Raw genomic sequence first — 16,744 nt, 5'->3', positions numbered from 1 at the left:
AGCTATTATCTCAGCGTGATTTGAAGAAGTAGCAACAATAGATTGCTTTGTGAAGCGTCATGATATGATAGTACCTCCATACGTAAATACGTAGCCGGTTTGAGATCGAGCTTTATGGGGATCAGATAAATAACCCGCATCTACAGAACCAACAAGGTCTGCACTATCTTTGTTAGCATAAAACAAACCCATATCAAGAGTTCCCTTTAAATATCGCAATATATGCTTAATCTCGTTACAATATATCCGTGTAGGAGAAGAACTATATCTTGCTAGTAAATTAACAGAAAATGTTATGTCAGGCCTTGTAGCATTAACAAGATACATTAGTGCACCAATTGCACTGTGATAGGGTACTTCGGGACCAAGGAGTTCCTCGTCCTCTTCTGGAGGTCGGAACAAATCCTTATTCACTTCAAGTGATCGAACAAACATTGGTGTACTCAATGGGTGCGCTTTGTCCATGTAAAAGCGTTTTAAGACCCTTTCTGTATAGGCAGATTGATGGATAAAGATCCCGTCTGCTAAATATTCAATTTGCAGACCAAGACAAAGTTTTGTCTTTCCAAGATCTTTCATCTCAAATTCTTTCTTAAGATATTCAATTGCCTTTTGGAGCTTTTCTGGAGTTCCAATAAGATTTATGTCATCAACATAAACAGCAAGTATAACAAATTTTGATGTCATTTTATTTATAAAAATACATGGACAAATAACATCATTTATGTAACCTTCTTTCAGCAAATATTCACTAAGGCGATTATACCACATGCGCCCAGATTGCTTTAAACCGTACAAAGATCTTTGTAATCTGATTGAATACATTTCCTGAGATTTTGCTTCAGGCATTTTAAATCCTTCAGGGATTTTCATATAAATTTCATTATCAAGTGAACCGTACAGATAAGCTGTAACTACATCCATTAGATGTATTTCAAGCTTTTCATGTAGTGCTAAACTGATGAGATATCGAAATGTTATGGCATCCATAACAGGTGAATATGTTTCATCAAAATCGACTCCAAGTCGTTGTGAGAATCCTTGTGCAACAAGGCGAGCTTTGTATCTTTCAACTTCATTTTTATCATTCCTTTTTCGCACAAAAACCCATTTATGACCAACTGGTTTTATACTAGCAGGTGTTTGGACTACTGGTCCAAAGACCTCTCTTTTAGCAAGTGACTTCAATTCCGATTGAATTGCCTCTTGCCATTTTGGCCAATCAGATCTTTGTCGACATTCTTCGACAGATCGAGGTTCAAGATCCTCACTATCTTGCATAATATTAAGTGCAACATTATATGCAAAAATATTATCCACCACTATTTCAGATCAATTTAAATTAATCCCATCACCGATCGAATTTATTAAAAGTTCCTCACTCACATGAGCTTCGGGTTCATTAATTTCTTCAGGAATCTCAGAACTAATCAGATTTTGGGTCTCTTCAGGAGATCCCTTCATAGTATCGTTTTGATCATTTGTCGATTTTCTTTTTCGATGATTTAGATCCTTAGAACCCAAAGGCCTACCACGCTTCAGGCGTGCTTTAGGTTCACTATCTCTCATGCTAGTATATGGTCCTACTGGGACATCAATTCGGATAGGCACATTCTCTGCTGGGATATGTGACTTAGTTATCCTTTTCAAATCAGTAAATGCGTCTGGCATTTGATTTACTATATTCTGTAAATAGATGATCTTCTGGACCTCCTGATTACATATAGAGGTACGGGGATTAAAGTGAGATAATGATGAAATTTTCCACACAATTTCTCTTTTGATTTCCTTTTTCTCTCCCCCTAATTGTGGAAAATTTATTTCATCAAACCGATAATTTGCAAATCGAGCAGTAAATAAATCTCCTATTAATGGTTCAAGATAACGAATAATAGAGGGTGATTCAAACCCAACATATATTCATATCCTTCTTTGTGGTCTCATCTTACTACGTTGTGGTGGTGCTACTGGCACATATACAGCACATCCGAAAATTTGTAAATGGGCAATATTTGGTTCATGACCAAAAATTAATTGTGACGGAGAATATTTATTATAATGTGTCGGTCTGAGACGGATAAGTGATGTTGCATGCAAGATAGCATGGCCCCAAGCAGTAGTGGGCAATTTTGTTTTCATAAGTAGTGATCTTGCTATCAATTGCAGGCGTTTAATAAATGACTCTGCAAGGCCATTTTGAGTATGAACATAAGCTACATGATGTTCAACTTTTATCCCAACGGATAGACAATAATCATCAAAAGCTTGAGATGAGAATTCTCCAGCATTATCAAGGCGAATAGCCTTTATAGGATAATTTGGGAATTGTGCCCTTAATCGAATTATTTGGGCTAATAGCTTTGCAAACGCCAGGTTGCGAGATGATAGTAGGCACACATGAGACCATCTTGAAGATGCATCTATTAGGACCATAAAATATCTAAACAACCCACTTGGTGAGTGAATAGGTCCACATATATCCCCATGTATACGCTCTAAAAAGGCAGGGGATTCAATACCAACCTTTATTGGTGATGGTCTAGTGATCATTTTTCCTTGATAACAAGCATCACAAGAAAATTCGTCATTTGTAAGAATCTTCAAGTTCTTTAATGGATGCCCACTCGAATTTTCAGTAATTCGTCCCATCATTATTGATCCGGGATGGCCCAAACGGCCATGACAAAGCACAAAAGTATTTGAATCCGTAAACTTCTGGTTTACGATAGAGTGTGCTTCAATTGTACTAATTTTTGAATAGTATAAGCCAGAAGATAAAGTTGGTAACTTTTCTACAATGCATTTCTGGCCAGAAATATTCTTTGTAATACAAAGATATTCCCTGTTCATTTCATCTATTGTCTTAACATGATACCCATTTCGGCGGATATCTATAAAACTCAACAAGTTTCTTCGGGACTTGGAGGAGAACAATGCATTGTCTATAATAAGTTTTGTTCCCTTAGACAGAAATATTATGGCTCTTTCGGAGCCTTCAATCAAACTTATATTACCAGAAATTGTTGAAACATTTGCTTTTTCCTTATGCAAATAAGAAAAGTATTTCTGATTGTTGAATATGGCATGAGTTGTTCCACTATCAATAACACAAATATCTTCATGATTTGTCTTTGATCCAAACATAATTTGAGGGTTATCCATATTCTTCAAAATAACATAAATAAAATATATTATAGTAAACATCATTATCAAAGCATAACTTTTATTTATGTACAACAATTACATAATCATACTATCTATTACAAACAACAAAAATTGAAATATTTACATTTCTACGGATTCACTACCGATTACATGACTTGTTTCTCCTTCTGGGAGTGCAAAGTAATCAGCTACATCCAAATGCATGAAGTCTAAATTATCTTCAGAAATAAAATTTGCTTCAGCATTTTTCTCTGTCTTCTTCAGGGAGGCTTGATAAAGCTCAACCAGGTGCTTTGGCGTACGACAGGTACGTGACCAGTGCTCTTTTCCTCCACATCTATAACATGCATTTTCTGCATTTGGCGTTTGCACCGCTTCATGCTTTTGTTCCTTCCTTTTCCACTTCTGGTGGTGAGGAGGTTTCTTTGGTGCATTATTATTACCGTGATTGGGGTTTCTTCCCCGACCACGGCCATGACCACGACTGGGGCCACGACCTCTTCCACGTTTAGCTTGGTGGAAGTTCGTCTCATTCACTTCAGGGAATGGACAAGAACCAATTGGTCGACTTTCATGATTTTTCATTAATAGCCCATTATGTTGCTCTGTTATAAGAAGATGTGAGATAAGTTCAGAATACTTTTTAAATCCCATCTCTCGATATTGCTGCTGCAGTAGCATATTCGAGGCATGAAAAGTGGTGAAAGTTTTCTCCAACATATCATGATCAGTAATATTATCACCACATAATTTGAATTGGGAAATAATTCTGAACATAGCAGAATTATACTCACTGATAGATTTAAAATCTTGTAGCCTTAGATGAGTCCAATCATAACGTGCCTGTGGAAGAACAATCATCTTTAGGTGGTCATATCTATCTTTCAAATTATTCCACAGTATGACTGGATCTTTAATAGTGAGATATTCCATTTTCAGGCCCTCATCAAGGTGATGGCGTAGGAATATCATTGCTTTGGCACGGTCTTGGTTTGATGCCTGATTTTTATCCTTGATGGTGTCTGCCAGACCCATCGCATCAAGATGAATTTCAGCATCAAGCACCCAAAACATGTAGCTTTTGCTCGATATATCCAGGACTACAAATTCAAGTTTAGAAAGATTTGACATTATTTAGGAAAAGAAAGTTCTTACCTCTAATACTTTCAAAGTATTTGCTCGAGATGTCAGAGTCTCGTGCTGATAACGTGTTATAAAATAAAGACTGTAAAGTAAAGACAAGTATAGAGAGAAACTGATATATTATTCGAATTCAAACTGATGTACATAATGAACTGAAATCTCTTCTATTTATAGAAGAAAGGAAGCTGCTGTGTAAGCTGCTACTGCAAGCTGCTGTGTAAGCAGCTACTATACCAGATATGAATAATCTTCTACGTATGGTAATCTTCTACGTATGGTAAGCTACTGAATGGATAAGCTTATTATACCCGGTATGGATAATCTTCTACGTATGGTAATGTTTATCCATAACCGGGTACCGAAGTGATAAGCTTCTTCAGGAAGCTTATTTCCAATAGAGTACTAAATAGATAAACATATTTACGGTGGAGTCCCATATGGATAAGCTTCATTTACAACGGAGTACTAAATGAACATCCATAATATAATATATTTATAACAGAAGATAACTTAATCCTATTATATTTACCCTTGCCAATTTGCAAGTAAAATTTCTGGGTTTTATATTTCGCTTTGGAATTGGATCTTATTAGTTCTTCACATAAAAGGAGAATAAAAAAACATGCTTTATTAAAACATTCCATTGCGTCGACCTCGCTTGCCGCTGATCGCCGATTCTCTCTACTCCAATTCCACTTTTATTCCGGCGGAGTCCCGGCGAGATCTATCATCAGGTCATCTATCTTAATCCAAATCGATGACTTCTATTGCAATTTCTCATTGATTGTGCGATTAGGAACTGTTGTTTCGTTACAAATACTGGACCTTTTTTGAATCAAGGAATTTGATTTTGCTTTAATTTTGATCTTCTGAGACCAGATGCTGAATTCTATTGTTGAGTGATATAGTTTTATTTATGTGTTGAGTTAAACTACGTATGGATTTTGGCTACTTGTTAGAATTAATGGTGCTAATGCTACTTTGATTCGAATAAAGGATATGAACATCAGCCTCAGAGTTGAATGTTGCTCTAGATTGTATTATTGTTTTTGATAAAGAAAGAAATTTTAATTAATAAACTATTCTTTACAGATAATTTACTGTTACTGCTCTTATGTAACTGTTTTGTCATCTATTATGGTGGAATGTAGACTACTGGGACAGTATTAATGCTGGGGTTAAAGGAAGATATCAGGATAGAGGCAAAACCTGCAAAACCTGTTCTGATTTGGCTTTCATTAAAGTGTTCCTCCACGAGATTTAGCTACTAGAGACTTCTTATAGAAAAGAAAAACAAAAAAGAATTTAGCTACTAGAAACAGATTCTCTGCGCAGTAGGCAACTAAAGGAAATGCAACTGGTATTACCCTTTGCCCTGTCCCCTCTTTCTCGGAAGTATTCCTTATCTGCTGTCAAACTCGTCGGACTGCTCATTGACAAAATGATAAAAGCTTCAGGTGAAGTATTTAACTACTTAGACAGAGCTGTTTTTCTTCTCCTTTGTCCTTATCTTTCTTTTTTTGCCTTTTTTTCCCTTTTGCATTCTTGCATTGTACTTTAACTCTGCAAATATTTTGCTTTCCTACTATTTTCGGCTGATGTATAAGTCTTGCATTGCTTTTTTTGTGCTAATATAATAATGACATGCCTTTTTGTTTGTTTTGGTGGAAAAACATCAGGAAGCGGTCCTTTGTGACCATGGGCACCGAATACCCCAATCGACCAACCTTTCCCTCAAGGCCTGCTACTACACCTTTTGGTGTTCCGCAGAGTGCAAGTCCTTTTCAATCATCTGTTCCAGTAGTTGGATCTGATGCTTCTGCTTTTCGGCCTGCTCCTCCTACTTCTTCTCCAGCTATGTCATCTCCGTCTTCATCTGGCCCCATGGTTGGACCAGGGACCTCTACTTTTAGACCGATGCCGCCCGGTATGCCACCTCCAACATCGGCACCTCCATATGGGCTGACAGGCACTGGCCCTTTCCAGCGTTTCCCAGCACCGCAGTTTCCTTCTACAGCTCAGGTACCACCTCCACGCACTTCAGTGCCGGGACAGCCTGTTTTAGCACCCCCAGTTAGACCTGTTTCAGGTCCTTTCTCACCACCTCCTGTTGCCCATCATCCACAAATCCAACCTCCTCCAGTTCCGATGGGATCTCCCCCTCAAGGTGCAAGTACACTGCAGCCTAGACCAAATGTTCATCAGGCATCCATACCATCCCAGTTTTCTGCTGCCAGAGCAACCATGCAGCCGTCTTCTCCTCCAGCTAGTTTAGTTTATCCTGCTGCTAGACCTGGCTTTCAATCTTCTTTTCCTGGGTATATAAGTCAGCAGCCTTCAGGGTTTACACAGGCTCCACCTAGACAATCAGTATCATATCCTTCTCAGCCAGGCAGCTATGTCCCACCAGTGCCAGCAGCTTCTACCCCATATCTTGCTCAACAAGGAGGCTATGCAGCACCACCACCTCTAACATCTCAACATCCAGGATCGACGCCTCCTATGTCAGCTATTCAGGGTTTGGTGGAAGACTTCAGTTCCTTTTCTATTGGGTCTGTTCCAGGATCATTTGATTCCGGCCTTGATTCTAAAGTCTTACCGAGACCAATTGAAGATGACCCTGAGCAGAACGTTTTGTCTGATATGTATCCCATGAACTGTAGTTCTAGATTTTTGAGGCTAACAACTAGTGGCATTCCGAATTCTCAGTCTTTGGCTTCAAGGTGGCACTTATCTCTTGGAGCAGTTGTTTGTCCTCTCGCCGAGGCTCCTGATGGGGTTTGTATTCATAACATAGTACTCTTTTATATTCTTGATTGTTACAGTTTTTAGGGCTTCATATGAATCTCACTTGCTCTACGTGCAAAATATACGTCATGCAGGAGGAAGTTCCTGTAGTTAATTTTGCCCCAACTGGTATCATCCGCTGTAGAAGGTGTCGCACTTATGTAAATCCTTATGTGACTTTTACTGACAGTGGAAGAAAGTGGAGATGTAACATATGTGCATTGCTTAATGAAGGTAAATAATGTTGCTTCATTTCTTGAGTTTTTAACCAGTTTATTGTCGGAGCTCTCCTTTTGGTTTTTACTTAAAAGTTTCAGTAATATGTAGCTAGAATAGTCAAATTCCTCCTTGAATATTCTGTTGCATTTCTGATTAGAAGTTTTGTTACTTCCTAATTTGTGGGTAGGATGGGAGGGGGTTGGGAGAGAGAGGGAGGGAGGTGGGTTAATGTTCACGAAGCTGTCATTGCTTCCTAACAAGTAACTTACTTACAACTTACAAGAGCAAATGCGTCCCGATCAGTGGCGTACGCAGGATTTTTCATAAGTGGTGTCACTATTTTTAGCAATAGGCCTGTAACAGTCAAAAAAAATAATTGTGGAGCCAAGGGAATTCGAACCCAAGACCTCTCACATCAAATTTGAAGGTATCAACCACTAGATTATTGAGCTATTTTGATGCAAGTGGTGTCACTTTTAATGATTTTATCTTGTATTTCTGTTTTATTTATTATTTTTATATACATATGTAGTATAATTTTTCGACGAAGCGGTGTCCCGTGACACCGCTCGGGTCCATGTAAATCCGCCTCTGGTCCCGATTTTATAAACAACCTTAACCTTGATTAACTAATTGGTATTGACCCCACTTAACTTTAAACCTAAACTATACTATCTTATTAATGAATGAAAACTTCTATGTAGACCTTTCTTTCTGCTCATTGCATCTTTATCAGTCTATCTTCTACTCGTTACTCACCTTTCATTCAAATTGCTGCTAAGAGAATTTTGATACTCCACCATGCCCTCTCTGATTGTGACTGCTGAAGAGCTATCCTGGTTTTAATGTGCCTTTATGGTATTGTTTTCATTGCCATATATGCACAAGTTAGCATCCAATGTCAGGGGCCTCAGGGCCTCCCAGCTATGTTGTTGTGCTTTTTGTCATTTTTAAATAATCTCGCGGATTCTCATTGCTACCATTGCATATTGAGGATGTAGAATGTTGTGTCCTTTTTTGAAATGCATGGGCTCATTTAATCCTCTTTATGTCTAGTTCCTGGTGAATATTTCGCCCATTTGGATGCCAGTGGCAGAAGAGTCGATTTGGATCAAAGGCCTGAACTTACCAAAGGTAGCGTGGACTTTATTGCTCCGGCTGAGTACATGGTCCGGCCTCCGATGCCACCCCTGTACTTTTTTCTCATCGATGTATCTGTGACTGCTGTGAGAAGTGGAATGCTTGAGGTAAGAACTTCTGTTCTTTTAGTTATTGAGCTTCCAGTCTGAATCTACCTGCAGCATAGGACAAATCAATTCAAAATATGTTCAATTATGGCCAGTATACATAGAAGTTGCCTAACTAGGAGATGATTCTGTATGTGTCCATTATCATGTGGCTTGTTGATGCAACTCTTGCTGTTACCACCTTATGTTAGAATGCTTTTGGGAAAGCAGTCGCATAGATAAGCCTGAATGTGTATACAAATGAGCATGAGAGTCTCCGTTCATTTGGTTGTTTCATTCGATATTCCTTTTAGTCAGAATCAGTTGCCTGCCTTGTTAAACTTCTGTTTGTGTTGACTACTAGAGCAATTTTTTGTAGAATAATCTGTTAAATTGCAAGTTTATCTGGTAGGCCCTTTATAATTGGTTTATACATCTATGACAGGTTTTAGCACAAACAATCAAGAACTGTTTGGACAGCTTGCCTGGATATCCCAGAACACAGATCGGGTTTATAACTTATGACAGTACAGTACACTTTTACAACATGAAGGCAAGTCAGCTGAGTAATAATTAATCTTATCACATAATATCAATATCCATTTACTGTTAAATAACTAGATTCTTTTCATCTTGGACCAGTCGTCCTTCACTCAACCTCAAATGATGGTCATGTCAGATCTCGAAGATGTATTTGTGCCATTGCCAGATGATCTCCTTGTCAACTTGTCAGAATCAAGAACTGTGGTAGATGCATTTCTAGACAGCCTTCCTTCAATGTTTCAGGATAATGTAAATGTGGAGTCAGCTTTTGGTCCAGCTCTTAAAGCAGCCTTCATGGTTATGGTGCGCGAACTTTCTATGCTGTTCACATGATTTTATGACTTTCAAGTTCTTGGTATCAAAGAAGTTTTTCCTTTCCATTATGTAAAATCTCCTTTTTTTTTCCTTCTGTTGATTCACACTAACTAATATCGTCTCTCTGCTTCCAGAGCCAACTTGGCGGTAAATTGCTGATCTTTCAAAGCAGTCTTCCATCACTTGGTGTTGGCCGCTTAAGACTGCGAGGAGATGATCTTCGTGTTTATGGAACTGATAAAGAGCATACATTGAGAGTCCCTGAAGATCCTTTCTATAAACAGATGGCTGCTGATTTCACTAAGTATCAGATAGCAGTCAATATATATGCTTTCAGTGACAAATATACTGACATAGCTACATTAGGTAATTGAACTTTCACAATAGAGGACATCTGCTCTAAAAATTTAAACTGTGTTTCATTTTAAGCTGAAATACTCGTTTCATTTTTAATTGTTCCTTTTGATGAGTCAAAATTTTCATTACTAGCATCAAGTCGCTGTCAAAAGTTAGTACAGATTGTTTGTTTGTCTCAAGCGAAGTTGTCTACTGGCATCTAATCAAGTTGCCAATTGTCTATAGAACACGGTATTCTCTCTTTACACCAAATTAAGAAGTGAAATATGAAGGATCTTTTGATGCCTTTTACATCATTGACGCACTCTTTCTTCCTCATTCCATAAGCACCAAAAGTGACATAGTGGTGATGTTCCAGGCTATCTCTCTCTCCACTATTGATCCTTTATAATCTGTAGCTCGTGTTTCCCTTCCCCCGCTTTCGTTGGATGACACACTTGATTTATTATAAAGCTTTGGGTCCCCAATTGTGTAGTCAACCTGTGAGCAACGACAGATGATTAGTATCCTTTCTGATTCCTTGAACACCAACCCACAAATACCCCCCCCCCTCCCCCTTCTCAAGTTGTCCATTGATGAATACTTAGGTCTACGCCAGCATTTTCTTTTTCTGTATGCCCAAAATTCTCTCACTGGATTCTATGAGTGTCTTGCTTTATCAAACATAATCTTGTTTCCATAAAGGGACCTTGAGCTGAAGGCAATCAGGGAAGGCCAGCTTAGTGACTACTGCAAGGAACTTTGATGTTCTTTCAGTTTGAAGTTCACTAGTAGTATAAGCAAAACTAGAATTAGAGGAACAAATCACTTACAGAGTTAACTGTGAAAACATATGTCGTGCTTTACACTATTTGGTATACTGAAACCTTCTGTATCCTCCGTATCGCTATAGTCAAGGTTCAATTTTTTTTATTATAAGCTACACATAAAGGGAGTTCGTAATCTTGGTTACCACAGTTGGTAATGTCTAGGTACGTATGCCTCATGAAATATTGGTGTATAATTTTCTTCAATCATGTTGTAGGGACGCTTGCGAAGTATACAGGTGGTCAGGTATACTACTATCCAAGTTTTCAAGCTTCCATTCACAAAGATAGATTTTATCATGAGTTAACCCGAGATCTTACAAGGGAAACTGCTTGGGAGTCTGTCATGCGTATAAGATGTGGAAAAGGTAATCTTGCTATATTACTCTAACCTAGAAGCTGGATTCCTCTTCCACGTGAAATAAAGGGCGAGCTTGTGGACTGTATGTTGGTAATGGTCATTAAGGTGTTTTTTTATGGTGCTTTCAGGTGTCCGTTTTACAACTTATCATGGGAACTTCATGCTGAGATCCACTGATCTAATAGCACTTCCTGCTGTCGACTGTGATAAAGCATATGCAATGCAGTTATCCCTTGAAGAAACACTACTCACTTCCCAGACAGTATTTTTCCAAATTGCTTTACTGTATCCTTTAGCATGAAATGCTGTTTTGGTCTCGATTCACTTCATGTATTTTTCTTGAGTACTCCTGCACCAGTCTTTAAAAAGAAGGCTAATATTTTATAGAAGCATTAGTTTCCTACCTTTTATATATCTTTTAGGTAATGAATGAATTTTCCCGTGACGAATTCTACTTGACTTGGTTTCCTGGAACACTTTCTTAACGATTAAAAGATACACATCATCTTCTGGAGAAAGGCGCATTAGGGTACACACGGCAGCAGCACCTGTTGTTTCAGATTTAGGAGAAATGTATCGCCTGGCTGATACTGGTGCCATCATTTCTCTTTTTACCAGGCTTGGTAAATTTTGCTATACTTTTCCTGTATTTGGTCATTTGACTTTTAAACCTTCGCCTTTAGTATTTTTAGGTCTCTCACGCTGAAGTTCTTGTCTTTCAGCAATTGAGAAAACTCTGACCTCTAAATTGGAAGAGGCTCGAAATTCTGTTCAACTCAGGATTGCGAAAGCTCTTAGAGAATATCGAAATCTCCATGCCGTGCAGCACCGTGTGGCTGGAAGGATGATATATCCAGAATCTTTGAAGTACTTGCCATTATATGGATTAGCTTTATGCAAATCAACAGCCCTCCATGGTGGATTTGCTGATGCTCAGCTTGATGAACGATGTGCTGCTGGATATACCATGATGGCTTTGCCCGTTAAAAGATTGTTGAAGCTTCTGTATCCTAAATTGATCCGTATAGATGAATATCTTCTAAGAGTATGCATCTGACAGCCCTTCCACATTGTTGCTCATTATGCTTTAAAGGTTCTAAAACATAATAATTTTCTATTTCTAGAAACCATCTTCACCTGAGGAGTCTAAAGACATCTTGAAAGGGATTCCACTTACAAAAGAGAGCTTAGATCCCCAGGGTCTCTATCTCTACGATGATGGTTTCCGGTTTGTCATCTGGTTTGGTAGAATGCTTTCTCCTGATATGATCAAGCACTTGCTCGGAGAAAACTTTGCTGCTGACTACTCTAAGGTAAGCTTTTTAGATCACCACATCTTCTCACAACCATATTAAATAGGTTCCATTTGGTGCTGAGTGGACCAAAAAGTGGGCCATCTGAAATTGAATGTGCACTTTTACTACCAACTACTTTGGTACTTATTTTGGTTTGGTTTAACTGGTAATATCTGAGTAGACTTTTGACAATGGATAATAGGATGTAGGTAGCCAAAAGCAATGTTCTCATTTTATTTTTCAAAGTGGTTCCAGGGAGCGCATGTCGAAAGTGTCACCATGTATAGATGTTGCTGATTAAAAGGATATAAAATCTCCATTCAACTTCACCTATACCATCTTTTTTAATTGAACAAGCCTCTTTTTTTAATTTTACATGGATCATAAGTTATTTGTTTCTTTATTGTTTATAGTCTTCTGTTTACTCTATGCGACTAATTTCTGTAGCATCATCCCTCAGGCATTTGTATTTAGGGTTAGTTCCTTTAATCAACACTGGCCTTTAGGCAAGTGCTGGAAGCTACTGCTAGAGCCCGCCCCCTTATGTAGAAAGAGCACGCAATCCTTTATTGGTCCCCACTAGGTTATAGATGAGTGTCTCCAATTCTTTTTTGCTTATACTTTGTCATTTTTCTCCTAAAGGTTCTACTCTTGCCATCTTCTAAATTTTGTCTTCTTTATTGTAGCTCTACCCCTGTTGTTATTCTCACTGATTTATTGTCATTTTCTTTAATACCACGTCATTCAAAACTGTAGAATCCTTAACATTTGCCTAATTCTTGCTCTCCTTTTAGCCTGCATGTAAACAGAATTGCTAAAACGGGATTGTTTCTGGTTTAGACCTCTATATATTTGCTTTCCTTGGATGATGAAATTCTCTACTAGTGTGTTGGTGTGTTCAGCTCTAGATGTTATCATCTTAACTTTATTCACTCCTATGACCAATGGAGCAGAGTACTGGATGGGACTTTGAAACTCAGGGTTAATATTGTGTGCCTTGTCTACTATATTAACAGAATTGTTCATGCTTAAGGCAGTCTTTTGACATATTTTGGGATTTCTCTTTTATTTTTGTTCCTAGATATGGATGAGTTGTACTTTAGAAGTACTTTAGTTGGTTTGCACGTTCTGGTTTGTGGTTAGTCTCAGAACAGGATTTCTTTCCCTTTGTGCAAGTGTATAATGAAGGCCCAAAGATTCAAAAACTTCCCATATGAGTTCCTTTCCCTGAAGGTGTAGAAACTTCCCGTATATTTGCTTTTCGGAGCATACAGTAGTCAGCAGCACTAGCTAGCATGTGGCTAGGTTTGCAATTAAAGAAGAGCTTCATTCATAACATCATCTTCTCTGGTGAAGGCACATACTCCGTCAATATCTTGAGTGCTCAGATCTGTCACTTCCCTGAAATGCTGAGATCCAAGTAGTTGGAATGGAGATCCAAGTCGATAACGATATGTTGTCCAAAAAATAGCAAGTGCACACAATTTATGGTTCTTTAGCATCTACACTTTATTGACAGTGTGGTATGTCACTTAAAGAAGCACGTGGAAGATAAGAAATTTAGACCCACATAATGATTTTGGCATTTAAAAAGAGATAACTACTGCTCTTTGGTTGCCTTGCAATTTTAAATTTAGTCTGGATCTTTGAAAGAGATCCCTTGATGGAGATAGGTCTTAAATCTTTGTTTGAGTAGTTCACATCTTCATTTTAGAATAAGTTTGTTTACAGGTGATATGATGTTCACTGGGAATTATTAATGAGTTTACTTATAGGGCATTCTTTGCTTATGAAACCCTTAAAAAAGGGTGCATGGTCCTCCCTTCTTCCGAATCTAAGTGCCCCATTTTCTTTTCGCACAAATATTAAGTCATGAGTCGAAGTGTTATTTTTAATAAAAGTTGTGAAAAAGTTGGAGATTAGGTTGAGTTATTGAGGAATTTGAACTGTGCTTCACTAGCCCTCTGGGATTTCTCAGTTATCAAAAAAACAAAGAAAGATCTGGTCTTCGGTCTACCATTACTCTTTTGATAATAAGGGTGGTTCCATTTCTTGCTTATCCCCCACCCCCCAAAAAAGGTATTTGATAGTGCAGGGAATGACTTCACCTGTTTGGAGAGAGGACACAACTTAGGCACAACCTGAGTTAAGACAGAACTTGGGGCATTTAATTTGGAATAGAGGAACAATGTTTTGACTCAGCTGGTCTCTTTGCTGATTCAACCCTATGGCCTTCACTACAACAACTACGCCCCAGTCCCAAACAAGTTAGGGTCTGCTACACGAATCGTCACATCTCTGTTTAAGCTCTTATGTCATTGTCATACCAAATAAACTCTATGACCTTCACTGTGTTGATATTTGAATTCAACTCCTGCAAACTTTCTGCTTGTTTTGCAGTCTCTAATGTTTGTTTCTTCTTTTCTATTGAGAACCAGGTTTCACTTCAAGAGCTAGATAATGAAATGTCAAGAAAACTGTTGGGCTTGCTTAAAAAGCAAAGGGAGAGTGACAGATCATATTATCAACTATGCCATCTTGTGAGGCAAGGTGAACAGCCTAGAGAAGGCTTCTTCTTGCTTGCACATCTAATTGAGGACTCAGTTGGTGGCTCTAATGGTTATCAGGATTGGATTCTGCAATTACACCGGCAAGTCCAGCAAAATGCATAATTTAAGGTAATGAGTAATGACAAGGATTTGCTGGTCTTTTTTGTATTCATGAAATGGTTTAACGATGACGGAATGTCGGTTTTGTGTGAACATAAATCAACCAATCTATTTATAAATGTCATCCTGTCTCTCCCTTGAGGGAGTGGTAGAGAGAGAGGTCGATAAGGGGATGAAAATTTGCGAGAGCATTCATGTGTGAAACTCTGCGAGTGTGATAATTTCAAGTATTTAAAAGAAAGTTGGGTCACTAATCATAAGCTAGTAACATGATTTCAGTAATACTTGGTCTATGTTTTTAATTTTTTGTTTTCCTTTATATTTCATGGGCTCAACTCAGGATTTGAATGGTTTTGGTACTAGTTTCCTGATTGTGAACAATATTGTCATTTGCCAAGGACAGTTTTAAAGGAGCTGCTTCATTTTTTTGTTTTCGTTTTTCGATTTTAAATGGATCAAGTGTAGAATGTCAGTGGCTCCCAACCAAGTGAAGGTAATTTTCTTAGTGAAACACCTATTTATGGCACATTCAGGCATATATTATCAGTTCTGACTAATCTCTTGGGAGTATCCATTAATTATCAAAAGAAAAAGAAAACCTCCAAGTAATCATTTTTATATGTCATGCATGGTTACGATGTTACTCTGATTTCTTAAATCAGGAACCATAACTGTCATTTTTGGTTTTTTATTTTAAATCTCCCTATTATCTCTTCGTAGTTATATTTTTGCCGTGCATGCTAATCCATTGACTTCATCTTTTTGGTGGTTTCTAAGCTTTCTCTTTTCTGGTCTCTTCGTCGTTCCTTGTGTTATAGAAATTGTTTCATAACAAGAGTGGAGGGTGAATCTTTGTAATTGCATATCTGAAGGGAATTGAAAACAGAATAACTTAAGGTTTCCTGGTGAAGAGACTGCCCCTATGGATTTCTCCACTCTAAACCTAAAATTATGAGTTTTAAGGTTGCTTGCTGATTGCACACTTCCTATTTTAGCAGGATTCCCAACTCTTCACGCTTTTATGGTCTAGAGTGCGGATTCCAGAATAAGTTGGTCTAGTTGTCAGCTCCAACTATGGATGGTTCATCCAATGAGCAAAAGCTTCCATGGAAGAAATCTGCTGTTAGTGTTAATTGACATAATTGATTGCTGCGCTACCTGATTTGCCGTGTAACATTAGTTGAAGAACTAATATTTTCTCTCTTCTCATGTTGGGATCATTTCATACACCTGGACCAGTCGTCCATTAAGATGAGGAAGGGATATTAAGATTGTGCTCGTCCTTGTGTGCTAGCGCTGTCCCCTTTGGTTGGGGTGAACAACATGAAAGGAATGCTAATTAACTAGTATTTACTTTCATATGTTGGTCTGGTTAGAGTGGGATGAGATTAAATATAATAATATTGCAGTTAATTAAATTATTTTTTGGATCTTGTTGTGGGGATAGGGTGTGCCTTTTCAGTGGGATTTATTTGGACTTTTTGTGGAGATCTTGTACATTGCATTTCTTTGCAATAATCCAATATTTGCTGCCCATAATGAATTTTTTGTTGAGCTGAAATGTAATGCGGATGGTTATTACTCTCTTTTTTTTTCTACGGTATTTCCCTTGGGATACATCTGCATCAATATTCAATAAGAAGGGTTTCATCTGATTATTTTGTTTTATTTTATTTTATTGGTTTTTGGAATCTTGGTGCTGTAGATATACAATCCAATCTGAACCAAAGTAAATTCTGTTTGGTTAGGATTTCTCAGTTTGCTTTTTCGGTTTTTGGTTTTTATCATTGGCAAACCGGAAAGAATTTTGTTATGCGTGAGATTATAACTACTACTAGTACTCAACTAAATGTGCCTA

At 37.9% G+C, this 16,744-nt stretch overlaps 1 protein-coding gene across 3 annotated transcripts; it reads left to right on the top strand.

Annotated features, from left to right (window-relative positions):
* Positions 1–4,861: 4,861 nt before the first annotated feature.
* Positions 4,862–16,539, top strand: LOC107786601 (protein transport protein SEC24 A). 3 transcript variants are annotated; one of them, XM_075250049.1, is made up of 15 exons: positions 4,906–5,042; positions 5,460–5,765; positions 5,988–7,086; positions 7,191–7,329; positions 8,371–8,561; positions 8,986–9,093; positions 9,183–9,386; positions 9,533–9,764; positions 10,780–10,929; positions 11,051–11,207; positions 11,418–11,545; positions 11,645–11,967; positions 12,047–12,235; positions 14,656–14,895; positions 15,885–16,539. In XM_075250049.1, exons 3-14 carry the CDS (start codon positions 6,007–6,009, stop codon positions 14,887–14,889), a joined length of 3,135 nt encoding a protein of 1,044 aa, XP_075106150.1. In that variant the 5' UTR covers positions 4,906–5,042; positions 5,460–5,765; positions 5,988–6,006; the 3' UTR covers positions 14,890–14,895; positions 15,885–16,539. The 3 variants fall into 3 exon arrangements, with proteins under 3 accessions (XP_016463597.1, XP_075106149.1, XP_075106150.1); XM_016608111.2 differs by lacking the exon at positions 5,460–5,765 and having other exon boundaries at positions 4,862–5,042; XM_075250048.1 differs by lacking the exon at positions 5,460–5,765 and having other exon boundaries at positions 4,896–5,042; positions 15,882–16,539.
* Positions 16,540–16,744: the final 205 nt, after the last annotated feature.

Source organism: Nicotiana tabacum, chromosome 3, assembly GCF_000715075.1.
Source record: "Nicotiana tabacum cultivar K326 chromosome 3, ASM71507v2, whole genome shotgun sequence".
In the NCBI taxonomy this organism is placed as follows: Eukaryota; Viridiplantae; Streptophyta; class Magnoliopsida; order Solanales; family Solanaceae; genus Nicotiana; species Nicotiana tabacum.
This window is presented reverse-complemented; position numbering and strand designations above follow the sequence as displayed.